Genomic DNA, 18,030 nt, shown 5'->3' with positions numbered 1-18,030 from the left:
TATAGTTCTTAGTTTTGTTTTTTTGTGTAATTTAACAGACGCAAATGAGCAATAAACACTATTAAAACTCTTACCTACATTATATATTTTATTATTTTACAAGATCATTCTAGTATATAGTATAGTTAAGAAGTTAAAATAATACATACAATAATATGATATATTAATGATAATTATAGGTACTAATGGTTCCTTTTTTTTAAAAATTAAAATGTAGGCTTTTAATTTATTTAGACATTTACCCATTACTCATACATTTGAACAAATATACTGCAATAACGTAAATGTATCGCGAAGGTAGAGAATAATAGTTCTTACAGTGCACTAAAATTAGATCAAAACAAAAGAAACGCGTGTGTGTATCAATTAAAAGTTTAAAATTTAGATCTAGAAAGTTTTAAAATAATATTTGAATGATCATATGCCAAGTACCGTGTTTTTCGCCCCCACATTATTTATGTTTTTAAATGGAATACTAATGTCTCTTTAAGTACAAAAATGTTGATGTCCATTTTATAAATATAATTTTTTAAGTATTGGTAACAATACAATTTTTTTCTATTTTTATTGGCAAAAGTGTATGTACAAAAAACCCAATGTAAGTTTAATAATCTTTGTATTTACTATTTATATGTATATTTTTTATCCTGAAATTATACTATTGTAGATCAAGGGGATACTAAATATTCTTGCGTAGGAGCGCCTTAAAGGGCGGAGCAAATGTGCCGTGTGCAATACTGTAGTAGGGATAAAAGCAGTAGAACACTTTGATTAAAGTTCGAGAACATTTACAAAACCGAAGCTGAACACGCCTGTAGTACAATCTCCGTTTACTAAGGTGAGCAAATATTTTAACATTTTATAATAAACAATAATTTAATAATATTTTTGAATTAATATTGATGTAAATCAGTAATCACACAACATATTGAATAAAAACTTTTAACTTTTTCAAACTTAATTTTAATTGTGTTATTGAATAAAATCTGTGATTCATTTAAATTAAATTAAATTGAAGTTCATAATAATAAAGTGAATATATTATACGGAGTGTATCACGATTGATATATTCAAATTTAATTTCAATAAAAAATTGTCAGATCTTCCAGTTACACATTGTATACCTTTTGTATAACCTTTTGGTTGGTAAATATAAAGTTTTCTATTTACGCCAATTTTATTGAACGATATTATGTTAAGAAGGCATTCAATATTTAATTGATATTTCTTAAATTTAATTTATATTCAGTTTACCCACTATTATTTTTCTTAATAATTTAAATTTTGTTCAGATTATACATTCTAATTAATAACATAGTGAAGTATTTTATAATACGTAGTTATTATACGTCTTTACGTCAATACGTAGATGCCTTTGCAAAAGTCAAGTTTTAATAAAAACTAAAATAAATACTTTTACATATTATAGTAGGTACATTTAAAATTTGTTTTATATTTTAATATTATTAACCGAATAACCGTTATATTATTCTATTATCAAAATATTAAACAAAAAACCTACTACCATATGATTTTGTTTACATATTCGACTATAATCTTGATAGGCACTTATAACTTTTAAGCACGAGTAAAATATCATAATATGCTTTTCAAATAAAACTACTCAACTTTAATAATTTTAAATCTCTTTTATTCATAATGCATATGTAAAGGTACTATTAATTAAAAAAACACTAACGCATTTTATGCTCTGAAGAAAAGGTATACACCTATCTATGGATAATTTGCAATTTTATCGGAATTCTCAGGTGGTTATAACAAGTATTTTTTATATGGATGTTTTTAATTTTGAATAGTCGATTTGTTTACATGTACCAATTTACACACACATTATAAATAATAATCAGTGTATGTAGTGTGTACTGAATAGTACCTAGATAATTTGTGTACCTATATAAGTATACAATACAAGAGTACAATTTTGTAGTGCTTACCTGTAATCTGTATGTATAGGATACTTAATATTATATATTTCTATGTACATTATATTATTTTACTTAATAAATCATTCACAGAAATAGTTCAACTCACGAGTGTGAGTAATATTTTATTCTAAAAATGGAGTGAATACATATTCGGAGGTTATTCGATTCTTCCGCTTTAGTTTTATCCTTATATGGATACCTACGTGATAGTGCGAATGGAATTCTAAACTTTCAACTCTTCATATTATATCGACTATGTATATTTATATTAATATGACGAATTTAACCTATAATTACTTGGACATGCATTCTCGTATGTTCACTCAACATCTATCGATTTTCGGTGTTAACAAATGTTAATTTTATTTAAAGCACCTACTTTATTTTCATGATATTACACAATAATTCTGTAATTTTGTTATATCCTTATACTTTTATAGAGTATATAAGTTCAATATTTTGTCCTTTTCAACAATTTATAGTTCTATTTTATTTTTTCCTATATATGACATAAAAAAATAGGTCAAAGTGTCCAGGATTGAATAATGGCTCATAGCCAATCGTACTTGTCAAGTATCGCCAAATGCTATTAATATATAATTAAGTATTATATACATATATTTTATTGTGTCATTTAACATCTCCGTCTCTGTCTCTTTTTTTTTCTATTAGTCCTTGATCTATTGGTGAACAACTAGTCTAAATTGAGCTGACATTTAAAATTCCTCATAATTTATCTACTATACTCATACTTATAAACCATATATTCTTCCTGGTGACTAACTTACTGATATTAAAAACCATGTGCAAAATGTCAAATCTAAATTATAAGTTTTTTGGTTCTAATTTTAAATATAATTTCACAGATATAAGTGTTGCCATAATTAATTTTACTCCAGACTACCACGTGCAAAGATTAAAAACGAACATAAACTTACGTTTATTATGTAAAAAAAAAATGTACCTACCCATAAATCGTATATTACAATCAAAATAAAAAAATAGAAACATTTCAGTATAAATTATTGATGGCAGACTTATTTTCTGTTATAATGTAGATTTTTTTTTGGTTTTGGAAGGAAGTTTGTTGTAACAGAAAAAAAAATTAATATTCGTACCCGTTTGAGGTTTGAAGTTTTGTAGAAAGAGTACTTAAATCGAACTTATTTATTTAGGTATTGCAATAAAACAATGTGAAACGATGATTACATTTAAAATTTATAGTATCAACAACTTGTCTTATGATTTATATTTTGATAATATATACTATATTGATTGCAAAGAGATTGCGCTTATCGAATAAATGCACTAAACTATCAAAACTGTACTTAGATTAGGTTAAAAAATAAAATGTTTTATGTGCTAACATTATCACTATTATTCATTTCATAATTTAAAATTTTGATTTTCAGTTTTATTTGATAAATCGTCTAAATCAACTGTAAAAATGCCTTTCGTCGCAATCGAACACCCAAAATGCGTAAAATGCACCAAATCAGTATATGCCGCCGAAGAGCGAATTGCTGGAGGTTATAAATGGCATAAAATGTGCTTCAAATGCGGTAAGATTTAAATATTTGAAGCGCTTGTTTTCTATTAATATAATCTTGATGAAATTATATAGAATTGTGTGGCAAGTTTTTGGACTCCACCAACTGCGCAGAGCACGACAAAGAGCTTTACTGTAAAAACTGTCATGGAAGGAAATACGGACCAAAAGGATACGGTTTCGGTGGAGGTGCTGGATGCCTGAGTACAGACAATGGTGAACATCTCAGCAACGTGTAAGAGAATAATAATTAATGCCCTAATTAATTCCTATTAATGGTCACATTTTATACTAATTATTATCACAATGATTTTTTTCGAGGAATGAAAACCATTAAAGATAGAAACATTTTTATCTTTCGTAATTAAATATATTAAAAATAATAACTACATACATAACCATCAAAGGTGCTCGCAGAAACATAAACGGGGGCCTGGGCAAAGTTTAAAATCTCTGCACATACTTTTTATTTTTTTTTTTACAAATTAACATTAACTAAAATAGAGGGGGACACTCCCAGGCACTCCCCTGCGGGCGCCTACGGTAACCATACAAATCATATAATACATATAAGAACCTATTTTTAAAAGGCAATAATATTGTCGTTCGTAAGTTTATACTTATTTTTTAGTTATTGTATTAATATACGTAACCTACAGGTACCCCTTTTTTATTTCAAGCAATCGTAAAACACCATAGTGTAATTTATTATTTATTAATATTTTACTATTAATAATATAATAGAACAATACGAAACTAATTAGTAATCACTATTCTAGTGAATAAAAACGCCCCAACAGAGTTTTCTTTGTTAGATAGATTTCTTACGAGCATGTTTCAAATATATAATAATAAGTGTGTTTTTTTTAACAGCCTTTAATGGAGAAACAACCCAATTAAATACCTGACCATCCGAAGGACCTACCCATCAACCTATATTTATTTTTGCATGCAAGAGTAAAACCTTTTTAATATTTGCTTATACATACAAATTCACCTCTCATTTCTGTTCGTTTTAGAAGATATTTTTTTTTAATAATTATATGTTAAGAATCCAAGCTTGTACCTATTTACCACACACATTAGTATATGTACAGTGAACAAGCAATATATTGTATAGAGATGTTTTGTTGATTTTTCATTAAATTAATAATATTATTTCCAATGATTGTTTTTATTTTTATTTTACGTTTATCTGGCAGCTTAAGCGATGCTTTCGGCTAATCATAACAACTATTCATTTTATCACTTTCATGATTTTAATTTTCGTACATATTATATAACAATGATTGCTTTAGAGAATACATAATATGATGTGTACATATTAAAATACTATGTTATTGATCGGACATAATATCTAAAAAGTATTCAGTTTTAAAACATTTTAATAACACTATCGATACACATTATTAAACATCTAGCAATATAATTAAATGTCGACTGCAGATACCTAAAGCACGCTTAAGATACCATTTATTAAGTTAATTATTTAGATTTATCATGTTTGACATGACCATTACCATTTTAAATCCTAAGCATAATATTACAAAACATATTGATGTAATGTGTAAAGAATCAATTTTAAGAGAGTTCATGGAATGCTATATTGTTTCACTTCTATAGAGTCCAAATGGCTTTAAATGGTGAGATTAAACTTTTTTAATAACTTAACATACATAATATATAAATATAGTATCACTGGTCTTTATAATTTATAAAACTTATGCTTATTGATGGTCTTGCTTTCACTAACTATATATTATTGCTATATTTGTGTACCTATTTACCTATCTTATTTTAAGCTTTCGCTTAATATGTCATACCTATTTAACAAAAATACTTATAAAATAACAATAATATGGAGAGGTGAACTTTTATGATTTGTAAATATTATTTTTACTGTTGTACCTAAATGGTCCTAACAGTAATTAATTATTGTTTTGTTTTTTTTGTTCTACTTCAGCAAGCTGCAATTTTGGATTGGAGTCATTATAATATAATGATGATTTAAGAAAAAAATTTTTTTCACACCTAACTGTAATTTTTTGGGGAAACGTTGCTCAATAATTAATGTTAAATAATCATAACCTTTTATACACTAAAAATATATTTTTAATCTTAAAATACTACTATACTTTATACTTAATTATATAGTTTATAAATTTAATCCATTTAATAAAATCAAGTACCTAAATAGTTATAAGTAGGTATACTTTTGCAAAATATTCAGTTATAATTCAAAATATTGTTTTTCAATGAATTAAAAAAATGTATAATACATCATATATAGACAAACAAAATATCTTAAGCTAATACATTTAAATTGTATAAATATATTAAATTATACATAATAATTACGACAGAAAACGATTAATAATAAAATTGTTGATTAAATATTTTATGTACATGTTTATCGTGTATTTACTATTAAATTGTCACAGATACATTTTGAATCAAAAAAACCAATAGTTTTACATTTATACTTTAAGACTGAAATTTAACTTAAAGTGTAAGCTTAGAATTTTAAATATTTTCATTAATTATAGTGTATATTTATAAATTTTAATCTTATATTACATAACTATAATAATATATTAAGAATTTATTTACTCACTTATTTTTAGTTTGTAACTTTCAATTTTCTATTACTAGTTAATGTTTATGATCCCTTGGATAATATTATTTTGGATAGTGTTTTATCTTTTAACTTTATGGAATTTGTCTATTTTACGCACAACTATTTTAATAATGCCTATATTTAATGGTAAAGAATCACTAAAACCACTAATATATTATACTTTATATTACCTACAATCTACATATTTACATAATATATTCAATATACTATGATTAACATTTATTAGTTTCATAAGGAAAATGTTATTATGCATTAAGAGTTTATAATAAATTCCTTTTTAGGTCTTACTATCATACTAAACCTCAAGGTGCCACGGAATCACGATCCATGGCCATGGCTCCCGAAGGTGAAGGATGTCCACGCTGCGGTGGATTTGTGTACATGGCTGAGCAAATGTTAGCAAAAGGAAGAGTAAGTATAATATTTATACAACTACAATCCAAAAACCACAATTTTAATTAGATCTATATAGGATATGTCATTTGATCGATATGGTATTCTAGGGATACCACAAAGAATGTTTCAACTGTTTTACTTGTCACAAAACTTTGAATTCTGTGTTACATTGTGATGGGCCCGATAATGAAGTACACTGTAGAGGTGAATGAGAACCGATATTTGTGTGAAAACTGAAAATGCATAAATCCTGATTTGATTGAACGTTTTTGTTTAAATTCGGAAATTCGTTTTATGTTTAAGTTTAACGTTGGCTCAATTGAAATGGTGACATTTCCAAATAGAGTTAGGTGTGTTATTTGCTAGCCTACTTCTTAACTATATATTACCACCTTTGAGTGTCCCCAAAATACCTAACCATATAATTTCAAATACCTACCTATTGCATGATCTTTATTTATTAATTTAGTCTTGGCATCGAGAGTGCTTCAAGTGTGCTACTTGCACGAAACGTTTGGATTCAGTCAATTGTTGTGAAGGTTCTGATAAAGATATTTACTGCAAAGGTAAGGTAATCCGTGTATTTTGCATGTTCTAACTTTTAACGTAATTGTTTTTAAATCAGTATGTTATGGCAAGAAATTCGGACCTAAGGGTTATGGTTACGGACAAGGAGCTGGAGCCCTTCAAAGTGATCCCGCTTATAATGGGTACGTATATTATTGTATAGTTAGAATTAAAAAATATATTCATCGCTCCGCTATCAGAATTTACAAAAAAAATTTACAAATAGTCAAACCCCCTTAAATATTTAATTTTATTAAAAACTATAAAAACATTAATTCATAATTGATATCATGACTTCATGTAGAATAGGTAAATATTTTACTATACAAATATATTTTATACACGGTTAATTACTTATGTAAATAATTAATAAATAATTAAATAGTTATTATATATTAGTATTTATATTTGTTATTTAATAGTAATTAAATTGTAAATAGTTTTATTATTAAGCATGGTGTTTTGTATAGACTATTCAGTATTCATGGAAATACATATTTAGTAACATTATTAATAAATACACCCATTATGTACCTATTTATATTAAAATGTATATATATGTATAATCTAACATTATACGCTATATGTACTTCACGATTACTCACAGTAAATATTTTTTTAATATAACATCAGTCTCCTCAGTAGCGGATTCAGAGAATGTTAAAAAAAGTGGGAGGATTTTAAAAAAATATTTATTTGATAATATATCAGTAATATATATTATATTTTGAGAGATTTGTATTAATTTATTAAATTCTATTGTCACAAACATATCTAACTTATATGTAATAATATTGAAACCATATAAACCAGTATAGAATACTAAAATTATGGACAAAGATCACCTCCTTATCGCCCGCGCCCTTGTGTGCACCACCGACTTTTAATATAGAAGTTATGAGTTATCGAGTGAGAATTTTAACCGATATTTTCAAAATGACAAAATGACTTCACGCATGTTACTTACTTCATTAAATATTATAATACCCATTATTTTTATTCAGAGTGAATTATCAATATTTAATCTTTTTCATAGAATATTTTGATTAATTTCCTTTGTTTTCATAATCCATGCAATTTGAATAATAATTGACCATGTTCAGCATAATATTCACAATTTTTTTCCGTATAGTTTGTTATTCGAAGCGCTTCGGTCCCAGAGGTATAGGTCACAGAGGTGCTGGTTGTCAGTCAATTGGTTTAACATGTGACTTAAACGACGAAACCGAAAGGTATTTAATGATACCCTAAGGTCTACCAACCATTTCTTTTTCATAGCATGCAATTATCTGTTTCAATTATAAATTTGTCTATATAATTCGGAAACGTACTTACATTAATTGTCTATTTTCATGGACAAATTTCGAATAGAATTCAATGCCCAGTACATTCCATATCATATACCATTGTATTTTTTTCTTATTACTATTCCATATTATGTTCTGAATGAAAAATGTTTGTTTTTATATTTAGGGATGTTAGTACATCTCGAGCTCCTGTTATTGACACGAGTACAACTTCTATTAAGGCAAAAGCAGGAGAAGGGTGTCCACGTTGCGGAGGTGTGGTATTTGCTGCGGAACAAGTGCTTGCTAAAGGAAGTGTAAGTAACAATTTTCGATTTTATGATTGTGCACTGTGTAGCTATGTCAATAAATAAAGTTTAGTTTTCGGTACCTAGTTAATAGTTTAATAATTGAGTAATTTTTTTGAAAATAATTGTACTGTTAAATTTGACATGAAGGTAGTTTCATAAAATTACTTTCTAAGTTCAACAAATTATAATCGTTGAATTATATTTATAATAATAAACGTTGTTGTATTTCTTAAGGAATGGCATAGAAAATGTTTCAAATGCAAGGATTGCAATAAAACGTTGGATTCAATAATTGCTTGTGACGGACCTGATCGTGATGTGTACTGTAAAACTTGTTACGGTAAAAAATGGGGTCCTCATGGATATGGATTTGCTTGCGGGTCAGGATTCCTTCAGACAGATGGCTTGACGTTAGTATAAATATTATTACAATATATATTATACATACTACTTTATAGTACCTGCTGTGTAATTTAAACGAATAATTAGAATCATAAGTTATTAATTAATATATTATACCGATCATAACCATGTAATTACCTATATATTTTTACTGGGTGAAAAAATATTGGAGGAGAATAGCCATCGTTTGCCCATGATATTTATTCACGACCCCACCGATGTATTATATCTAGTTGTTGGACTGCAAACGATATAATATAAATATTTACGTTTTTATAACAGAGATGAACAAATAGCGGGATCGAGACCGTTTTATAATCCAGACACAACGTCTATTAAAGCGGAAAAGGGAGAGGGTTGTCCAAGATGTGGTGGAAAAGTATTTGCTGCTGAACAACAATTGGCTAAAGGATCAGTAAGTTTTTTAAAATAGTTAAATATCAAGCTTATCCATTTTTAGTATATGCATACCACTTAGAAAATTAATTATGTAAGGCGATTGAAACCTACAGCTTGGTATAATGTTATGCGTTTTTTCACAAGCCTTTTAATGGAAAATATTATTCCATGACAATATAATATTGCGAAAGAATACATTAAAAAAACACAGAGCCTTATTTTAAATTTAAATATTACGTATTTAATTTTAAAATTATTAAAATTATTAACAGATGTGGCACAAAATTTGCTTTAACTGTGCTACTTGTCACCGGCCATTAGACTCTACATTGGCTTGTGATGGACCAGATAAAGAAGTTTACTGCAAATCCTGTTACGGAAAATACTTTGGACCCAAAGGATTTGGATATGGACACTCACCAACTTTGGTCTCCACCAAAGGAGAAACTACAATGTTGTTGTAAGTACCTGCTTTAAAAAATAAATATATTGTTATACGAATAAACAATTTTACAAAATATCTACTTTCAATATTTTTAAAACCGGGTTCTAGTTTTATTATTCTTTTTTTTTTAGCTCTGAAGCAAGACCAACATCTGGAAACAAGAGCAGAAATGGTAATGGGTGTTTGAGGTGTGGATATGAAGTTTATGCCGCTGAACAAATGATAAGTAAAAATAAGGTAATGACATTTTACAGTTTTATTACCTACTTAATGCAAATTTTAAAATACTTAATTATACTATAGTACTATACCTACAAATAAAGACATTTTGCTAAAAATATATTTTAATGTTACTAATGTATACTTAGTTTAATTTAACTAAAATACCTACAAATCTGTTGCAAGATGTTTTTGATTCGGATATTAATATAGTGTTCTTTACGAACATTAGTATCGTATGGTTAATTCATTTTATGATTATGTATCATACTGAAGTTGTTAGTATTAAAAAAAGATTAGTTGGTAACACATTTGGCGGTATCCGTAAAGAAAACAATATAGGTACATATATGTTTTATAATTTACTAATATGAATATAACGTAAGTCGAGTAAAGACGTCGAGTATACCCACTTAATCATATCATTTTTTTTTAATAACTGAAAAATCAGCTTTCCATGATTTTTTCAGAGCATTTAACCACAATAATATGTTCTCTTTATGATACATTTGAATGTTAAAATATTGTCAACATCAAAATATTCTTTATATTACATAAATAAAATTATATATATATATTATATATATATCATAAAATGTATTATTTTAATTTATTTTTAGTCCTGGCACAAGAGATGCTTTACTTGCGCTGATTGCAGCAAATCATTAGATTCGACAAGTTTGAACGATGGTCCTGATGGAGATATTCATTGCAGACCTTGTTACGCAAAACATTTTGGGCCAAAAGGTTGCGGCTTCGGTATGGGCGCTGGTGTTCTGTCTATGGCATAAATGATTACTGTGAAATTAATGCAAATCAAAGGCTAAGGATATAACTTTTAAACAAACTTTATTTGAACGTTTGTTTTACGCTTTTTTTTTCTTGTAATATCACCCCAAATATACTAATTATTTTAATAAACCTTTAAAAAAGTTATAATTTAATATAATATTGTTGTAATTTTTAATTTTATATGTATTCAAACACCTGAATACTTTTTTTTACTTTTAAAGCTTTATCAACGTCGTTTTATATAATTGTGCATCAAATTCGAAAATAATTACTATTGAAAAATTGAAACAAATAACATTAATATTAGACCATTTTAATTATATATATGAATTGCAACGTTATTATTATACCATCAATATCTTTACATCATATTTAGGTACTATGAATAATATTGTAATTTGGCGTGTATATTATTGAAAATGTTTAAAATGAACAGTGCAAATATAATATTAAACTTTACCGGTGCATTAAATATATTTTGTTAATATATTGTTAATTACTTACAATATTGTATCATTAGTCACTACAGACAATACTAAAACTAAGTTAGAAATTGTCCATGCATCTTTACTGTGGCGTATTTTCAACTTTTTTCTGAGGGGCTTTCTAAGGAGGTTCAAACATTTTGTTAATTCTAACATTTTATAAGTATTAGATACTAGAAAAATGTTATTTTTTTATTTTTATACACTTAACGTCTTTGTTTGAACATTATCTACATTATATTATTATATAATGTGAAATTAAAATTAAAATATCTTCAATTACCTAACTTATACTTGGGGTTCTTGGGGTTCAGTGCCCTTGGAACCGGCGCATCCGAGTTGGGTCCCGAATTCTAGGAGCTAATCGCAGGTAGTGTACTAGTTGGGTCCCGGATTTTAAAAGGTGCTATACTAGTTGGGTCCCGAATTTTTAAAGGTACTATACTAGTTGGGTCCCGAATTATTATAGTTCCTGAATATTTGTTGGTAAGTACTACACTATACTAACATTTTCATTCCCATTTTAACAGACTGTCTATGATCTATTTAGACCACAGGTATGGTTAAAAATGTTTTTTACAGTTATTTTTAAATATTTAAGTATAAGTAATTGATAGTTAGTAAAAATATTTTAATAATTTTAAATATTATACAATAATATTAATACAATTTTATTAAATTGAAAAGTAAATGAAAAGTACTTATACGTATATAATATGCCTATTGGGATATTCGTAATAAAAAAAGACGTACTTAAGTGGTTTTCGAGCATTCGTGTAATAATTTCAATGTTATCGGGAATATCTGATAATTTTTGACATATGTTATAATAAACTATCTGGAACAGCGATAAATGCCGGTTAAACCTCGACGAGTTGGTTAGGTTAAAAAAAAACTGTAAAAAACATTTTTAACCATACCTGTGGTCTAAATAGATGATAGACAGTCTGTTAAAATGGGAAGGAAAATGTTAGTACAGTGTAGTACTTACCAACAAATATTCAAGAACTAGTGTTGTAGCTAAAATAATTCAGGACCCAACTAGTGTAGTAACTATAAAAATCCGGGACCGAACTAGTGTAGTACCTAAAATAATTCGGGACCGAACTAGTGTAGTACCTAAAATAATTCGGGACCCAACTAGTGTAGTACCTAAAATAATTCGGGACCCAACTAGTGTAGCAATTATAAATTCGGGACCCAACTCGGATGCTACCCTTGGAACCCCCCTACCGTAAATACGTCACTGCATCTTTATATAGTAATTATATAAGACATAATGGTACTTTAGGTATTCTAAAATTCTCATTGAACCTTAGTCACGTGATTATAAATATATTAAATACTTTAATATAATGAGAAAGAACCACAATAGGTCATTCATAGTATATAAGCTAAATAGACAGATATAGCCACAGAGTGAAGTTCCTATGATCAAATAGAACATGAGTGGTAGTCACGAGAGGTTTGATGGGATAAGTCAAAAAGTTCAATGGCCACGGCAGCTCAGATTCTCATTTAGTCACGAATTCAAGATGGCAAAGTACAATATATTTTCTAAACATTTTATTTTAAGCGTTCATTAATTCATTGTTTAGGTATATTATTCTTAAATGTATGTAGGTAGTTGGTAAGTTAATAAATAATAATTCATCACCAAGTCATCTATAATATATTAAGAGGCCGTCATAGTAAAAGTAAAACGTAACCAACGCTCCAGAGATGGCGTTGTGTGCCGCGGCTGGCCGTATAACCACGCGCACTTTTTCCGTGACGAGGCTCACGCTGCATAGTCGCGGGAGAGGCACATTATTATTTTATAATTTTTTTATCTACAATAGTCCAGCATGTGCTGCCTATGCTGCCCCCGTGTGCACCGTGCACGCCTATGCCCAAAACCAATTTAATTGTAAACGTTAATATTATGACGTATACAATGCAATTTTATTGTCGTAAATGTGTTCTAAACATTATATAACGATAGTGTCATTACTCAAAAGTCAAAACCAAACAATAATCCTTAAGAACTAAATACTACAGTGACGACTTCATAGAAAATACAATTTGGTGTGCTGCTCCACTGAACAAGAGGAGAACTTTATATAAATCATATGACCTATTGACCTTGACCATGGCAATAGCCACTAGTGGCGGTACCTCGCTGGAACTGCGATAGCGGACAGGCGTCTTCTTGCTTCTCTCGGGCTTCGGTCTACGAGAGGAAACCACTATGGCTGTTCGACGAGTGGAAACACTGCGACTATGCTCGACGAGTGGATACCGCGAGTATATACCACACAAGTCGGCGGCACTTCCCGGAACACTACGAAGAAAACCAAAACCGGCGAAACCTGATGGCCCTCACAATAATATAATTGATGAGTATACAAGCCGCGTATACATGTGCGAACCGAACCTATCACGAACCGCTCGCGAAGTGTTCGTGTCATGTTCGTTAATTTCACGTACACACTTGCGATCCGCTCACGAACCAATACCGACGGCGAACCAATAACGAACTTACCGAAATACCGGCAGTATCGTTCGTACTTGCCTACTAGTAACTACTAACTATGTCTTCCGAAGATTATGCGATGCTGGTAATGAGTAGTGCGACTATATTGATGGCCTATTTGGAAGAAAAGTCAAAAAAAAAGGCGAAAACAACGACGTTGGTGGCAGACTGATTTGTACAAAAAAAGGAATGGTATGGAGATATTATTGGATTTAAAGTCACAGCAAATAAGCGGTCAGTACAAAATTTTTACTAGAATGTCACCAACTGATTTTGAGAATCTATTACAAAAAATTGGACCACGAATTTCTAAGCAAGATACATATTTCCGCTCTCCAATCTCGGCTCAAGACAGGTAGACTTATTTATGTTATATATATGCATTTATATATTATATTTATAATAGGGTTAATATAATTACAATCATGTATTATTATTGCAGATTATCGGTAACATTACGGTACCTTGCTACAGGAGATTCTTATACTAGTCTTCAGTACGTTTTCAGAATATCAAAACAATCAATCTCACTCATAGTACCAGACGTATGTACAGCTATTGTTGAAGAATTAAATGATTAGGTACATCAAGGTAATAAATCAAATAACTAAATGTTATATTCTTAGAACATGTTAAACTTTATTATTATACAACAGAATACATTAAACTGAAATGAAATGAAATTACTATACTTTTTATAAACCTTTATAATTAATTGTAATTGTAATTAACATATTTTTCAATTTTTATATGAAATCTTCAAAACTTCTCGAAGACATTGAAGATTCAGGAGATGATTGCTGTATATAGTTAATTGTTGTGAATGACTGGGGGGGAAGGGGTTGTGAGTTTCCCGAAGTCGAAGTCATCTCCCTCCGGAAGGAAGCCAATAAGCAAACAACCTTCTTTTTGCAGTCATCGATAGACCTCTCCGCCATAGCAGCTGCGATTTCCCTTCATGCATCCTCTTTTAAATGCTTTTTAAAATGATCCTCGTGTTTAGGATTCCACAATAAAGGTTTACTTTTGTAAATATCAATAAGCTGAATAGTTTCTTCCTCTGACCACTCCATGATAAAAATAATGATATTCGTAAAAACTGACGAACCTGTCTACGCGCCGTCCAAACTTACACTGGGCTCGCGTTGTGTTCGTGAAAAAAACCGACTATCGATGGATCGGCGCGAACGGTTTGCGAGCGGTTCTATAGACGTTCAACATGCCGTCCAAATAATTGTCGCTATTGGTTCGCGAGCGGTTCGCGATAGGTTCGGCTCGCACATGTATACGCGGCTTAAGGTATTTTGACAAATTGGGTATGTCGGCTGATCACAACAATGACAAATACAATATTATCACGAATCGTGATCACACAAAGTATTGCGGAGGCACTCGGGCGGTGAACGTACGCGACGCTGCGTTGTGGTCAACCTCTATAAGACGGAAAACAAAAAATCGATTACTTGCTTATGATTCTTATGATGCCGGCTGATTGCAGCAACGACAAGAACACAAGTCTCGTGATCACACGAGATTTTCACGGCGCCACGCACAATTAAACAACCGGGCCGGCGGCAAGATCACCTTTGAACTCGATGACTCGCTAGGAGGAATAGCGCAGTTCATTGAAGTTTCTACGCCCGCAGCGCAGCTTGAAGGAGTCTTAATTGTAAGTGCTGGCAGCAAAAATGCAAAAGTGTTCCGTGTTCGAACGCGTTATTACTTATTGCTTTACCTGATCTTGTTCGTGTGCCCGTTTCTGCATGTCATAGTTTTCGCCGTTGATCATATTATCATCTTGCTCCGTCAACAGTATTGCCGGCTGAAAAGCAGGCCGTTGAGGCCTAACGAGAACATGTAGTCTCAATCGCCGTACGGCGTCCTGGTCTGACAGTCCACAGTAAATCGTGTTGTTGTCTTTCGTCCAAACCACCTTGCAACAAACTTCGACATTGGTACAATTTCGATTGTGTAAAGATCAATTTCCGGAACATAATTTTTACTTAATGCAGTTTCCATTTCCCTGTCGGCAGTCGTGATAATGATAAAAGATACAATTTTTACACCCCTAACATTGATTTGTTTTATTTTTTTTTTTAAGTCTATATGTTGATGTTGACTACTGCTACAAGTCGTTGACACTAGACGGCCAAATTAAAAATATAATACGATAAATAAAAATAGTGATAAAATAGTCAATTATATTTTGTTGATAACTATAACCATTGTTTTGCCTTCTATTTCTATTAGTTTTATCTACAATGACTAATGACTCATTACTGAGTTAAGATTTTGGTGACTTTTGAATTTTTTTTCTTAAAGTCCTATACAGTTCTAATGAAAAACTAAATTTGTTTCATGATATAACAATTTAGAATGCATAATTTTTATTTTACATTTTTTGCATTTTTAAGCTTATTTTTACAAATATTAGGTTCATATTGTGTATTTAAAATTTTAAACTAATTTTTGTTTTTTTTAAGTTTTTTTAATGTGTGTTGTACCCATAGGTAATTTCAATTAGTACCTATGGTTTTTTTTGGTTCATTAGTTTTTATTCGATCTGTTACATAAAAAAAAGAACAATAAGAACAATTGATGGTAAATAGTATAAGATTCATACCTATAGTACTCTTATAAAAATAGTATATTTGAACTTATATCGACTACATATGTTGATACCACAATATCATCGCCGTTACACCCTAGCTGTAGGTGAATCGGTAAAATTGAAATTTTATTAACAAAATAATATTTAAAGTATTTTAAAACTGGTATATTTATCGGCAAACTGAGTTGTCAGCGAATTGGGATTTGGCAAAGTGGGTATGAATAGAAAAAAATAATATACTTAATTAAACTCACAAGGCAACTCAAATTTAAATATAATTTTTTAATTTAATTCTTAAAATACATTTTTATCTTTTTTGTGTAGTATAAAAAATGAATGAATAATAAGAAATATTTATTCAAAAATTAAATGTTTTTCGCTCATCTAAGTACATTTTTTGGTTATTTTTAAGTTCATTTTTTGAGTTTTTAGGTTATTTAGAATTATTTTCAGTGCATTTCTTAGGTCATTAAAACGTTGACTACCAAGCGGCCGCCGGCGTCCGTATACAAATAATTAGGTATTGATAATTTTTAGACTGCTGACTGCCGCACCATATCATTCGTAAGAGGCCATAATACGGCCGCGTAAATTTGGATTTATATTATTAACTTTTCCGTGGCGCTACAATAATGATCTAGAAAATGCGCTGTGGCGTAGCGGGAATAATTTTGAAGTATAAAACATAATTTTAACATTTTTTTTGTATTTTTAATTTTTTTTCAAATTCAATAGTATTTATACAAATTTATAATGACACTGCAGAAAAATGAACTTGGCGTACAAATAATTAATATTCTTATAGAGGCCGCCGGCGGCCGCCTGGCAGTCATCGTGTAATCCTCGGACCTAGATCAACAGTAAAGACTATAAAATACGATTTGTGAAAATTAAATCGTGTAGCTCTGCGATGTAGTGATTATATTAGATCATCAGGGCGAAATAAAATGTCTCTGTAGGGCATCGTTGGAGTGCGCTTCTTATACCATTTTACGCTCAAGAGTTCCGCTCAACCTCACTAAGATGGAAAACAAAAACTCGACTACTCGCTTATGAGTCGTTATTAATGCCCACTGATCACAGCAACTACATAAACACGAGTCTCGTGATTACACGAGGTTTTTACGGGTGGTTAACGAACAGGACTTTGTGTTCGATTTCGGTAAAAGACAATTAGATAACCGGGCTGGCGGCACACCACCGGTGAACTTGGTGATTCACATCAGGATTTCGCGAGCGGGAACAGGACCTCTAGAGTCTAGGCTCTAGTTGAAACATCAACGCCCACTACGCTATTTAAGGAATAACAGTTTCGTGTTCGAACATCTTCCCCCCTGTGAGCCTCATCGCCATCATCTCACACAAAATACCTGGAGAATCGGAAACTAAGACCCACAAAGAAGTATAAAGATTAGTTGTTTGCTGCCGAGTGCCGGTGTCATACGGTAGCCCAAGTCGTGACGTATGTG

General features: G+C 30.0%; 1 protein-coding gene across 3 annotated transcripts; it reads left to right on the top strand.

Annotated features, from left to right (window-relative positions):
- Window positions 1-710: 710 nt before the first annotated feature.
- Window positions 711-11,409, top strand: LOC111042332 (muscle LIM protein Mlp84B-like). Of its 3 annotated transcripts, none has more exons than XM_022326905.1 (12): window positions 711-838; window positions 3,359-3,508; window positions 3,571-3,730; window positions 6,415-6,544; window positions 6,637-6,733; window positions 8,229-8,328; window positions 8,570-8,699; window positions 8,928-9,103; window positions 9,378-9,510; window positions 9,767-9,954; window positions 10,071-10,176; window positions 10,779-11,409. In XM_022326905.1, the coding sequence occupies exons 2-12, from the start codon at window positions 3,394-3,396 to the stop codon at window positions 10,947-10,949; spliced, it is 1,506 nt and encodes a 501-aa protein (XP_022182597.1). In that variant the 5' UTR covers window positions 711-838; window positions 3,359-3,393; the 3' UTR covers window positions 10,950-11,409. The 3 variants fall into 3 exon arrangements, with proteins under 3 accessions (XP_022182597.1, XP_022182599.1, XP_022182598.1); XM_022326907.1 differs by lacking the exons at window positions 6,637-6,733; window positions 8,229-8,328 and adding exons at window positions 6,999-7,095; window positions 7,155-7,239 and having other exon boundaries at window positions 10,779-10,949; XM_022326906.1 differs by lacking the exon at window positions 711-838 and adding an exon at window positions 1,118-1,142.
- Window positions 11,410-18,030: the final 6,621 nt, after the last annotated feature.

The sequence above is a fragment of the Myzus persicae genome, unplaced genomic scaffold (genome assembly GCF_001856785.1).
Source record: "Myzus persicae strain clone G006 unplaced genomic scaffold, MPER_G0061.0, whole genome shotgun sequence".
In the NCBI taxonomy this organism is placed as follows: domain Eukaryota; kingdom Metazoa; phylum Arthropoda; class Insecta; order Hemiptera; family Aphididae; genus Myzus; species Myzus persicae.
Note: the sequence above shows the minus strand (reverse complement) of the source record. Positions and strands in the feature narration are given on the sequence as shown.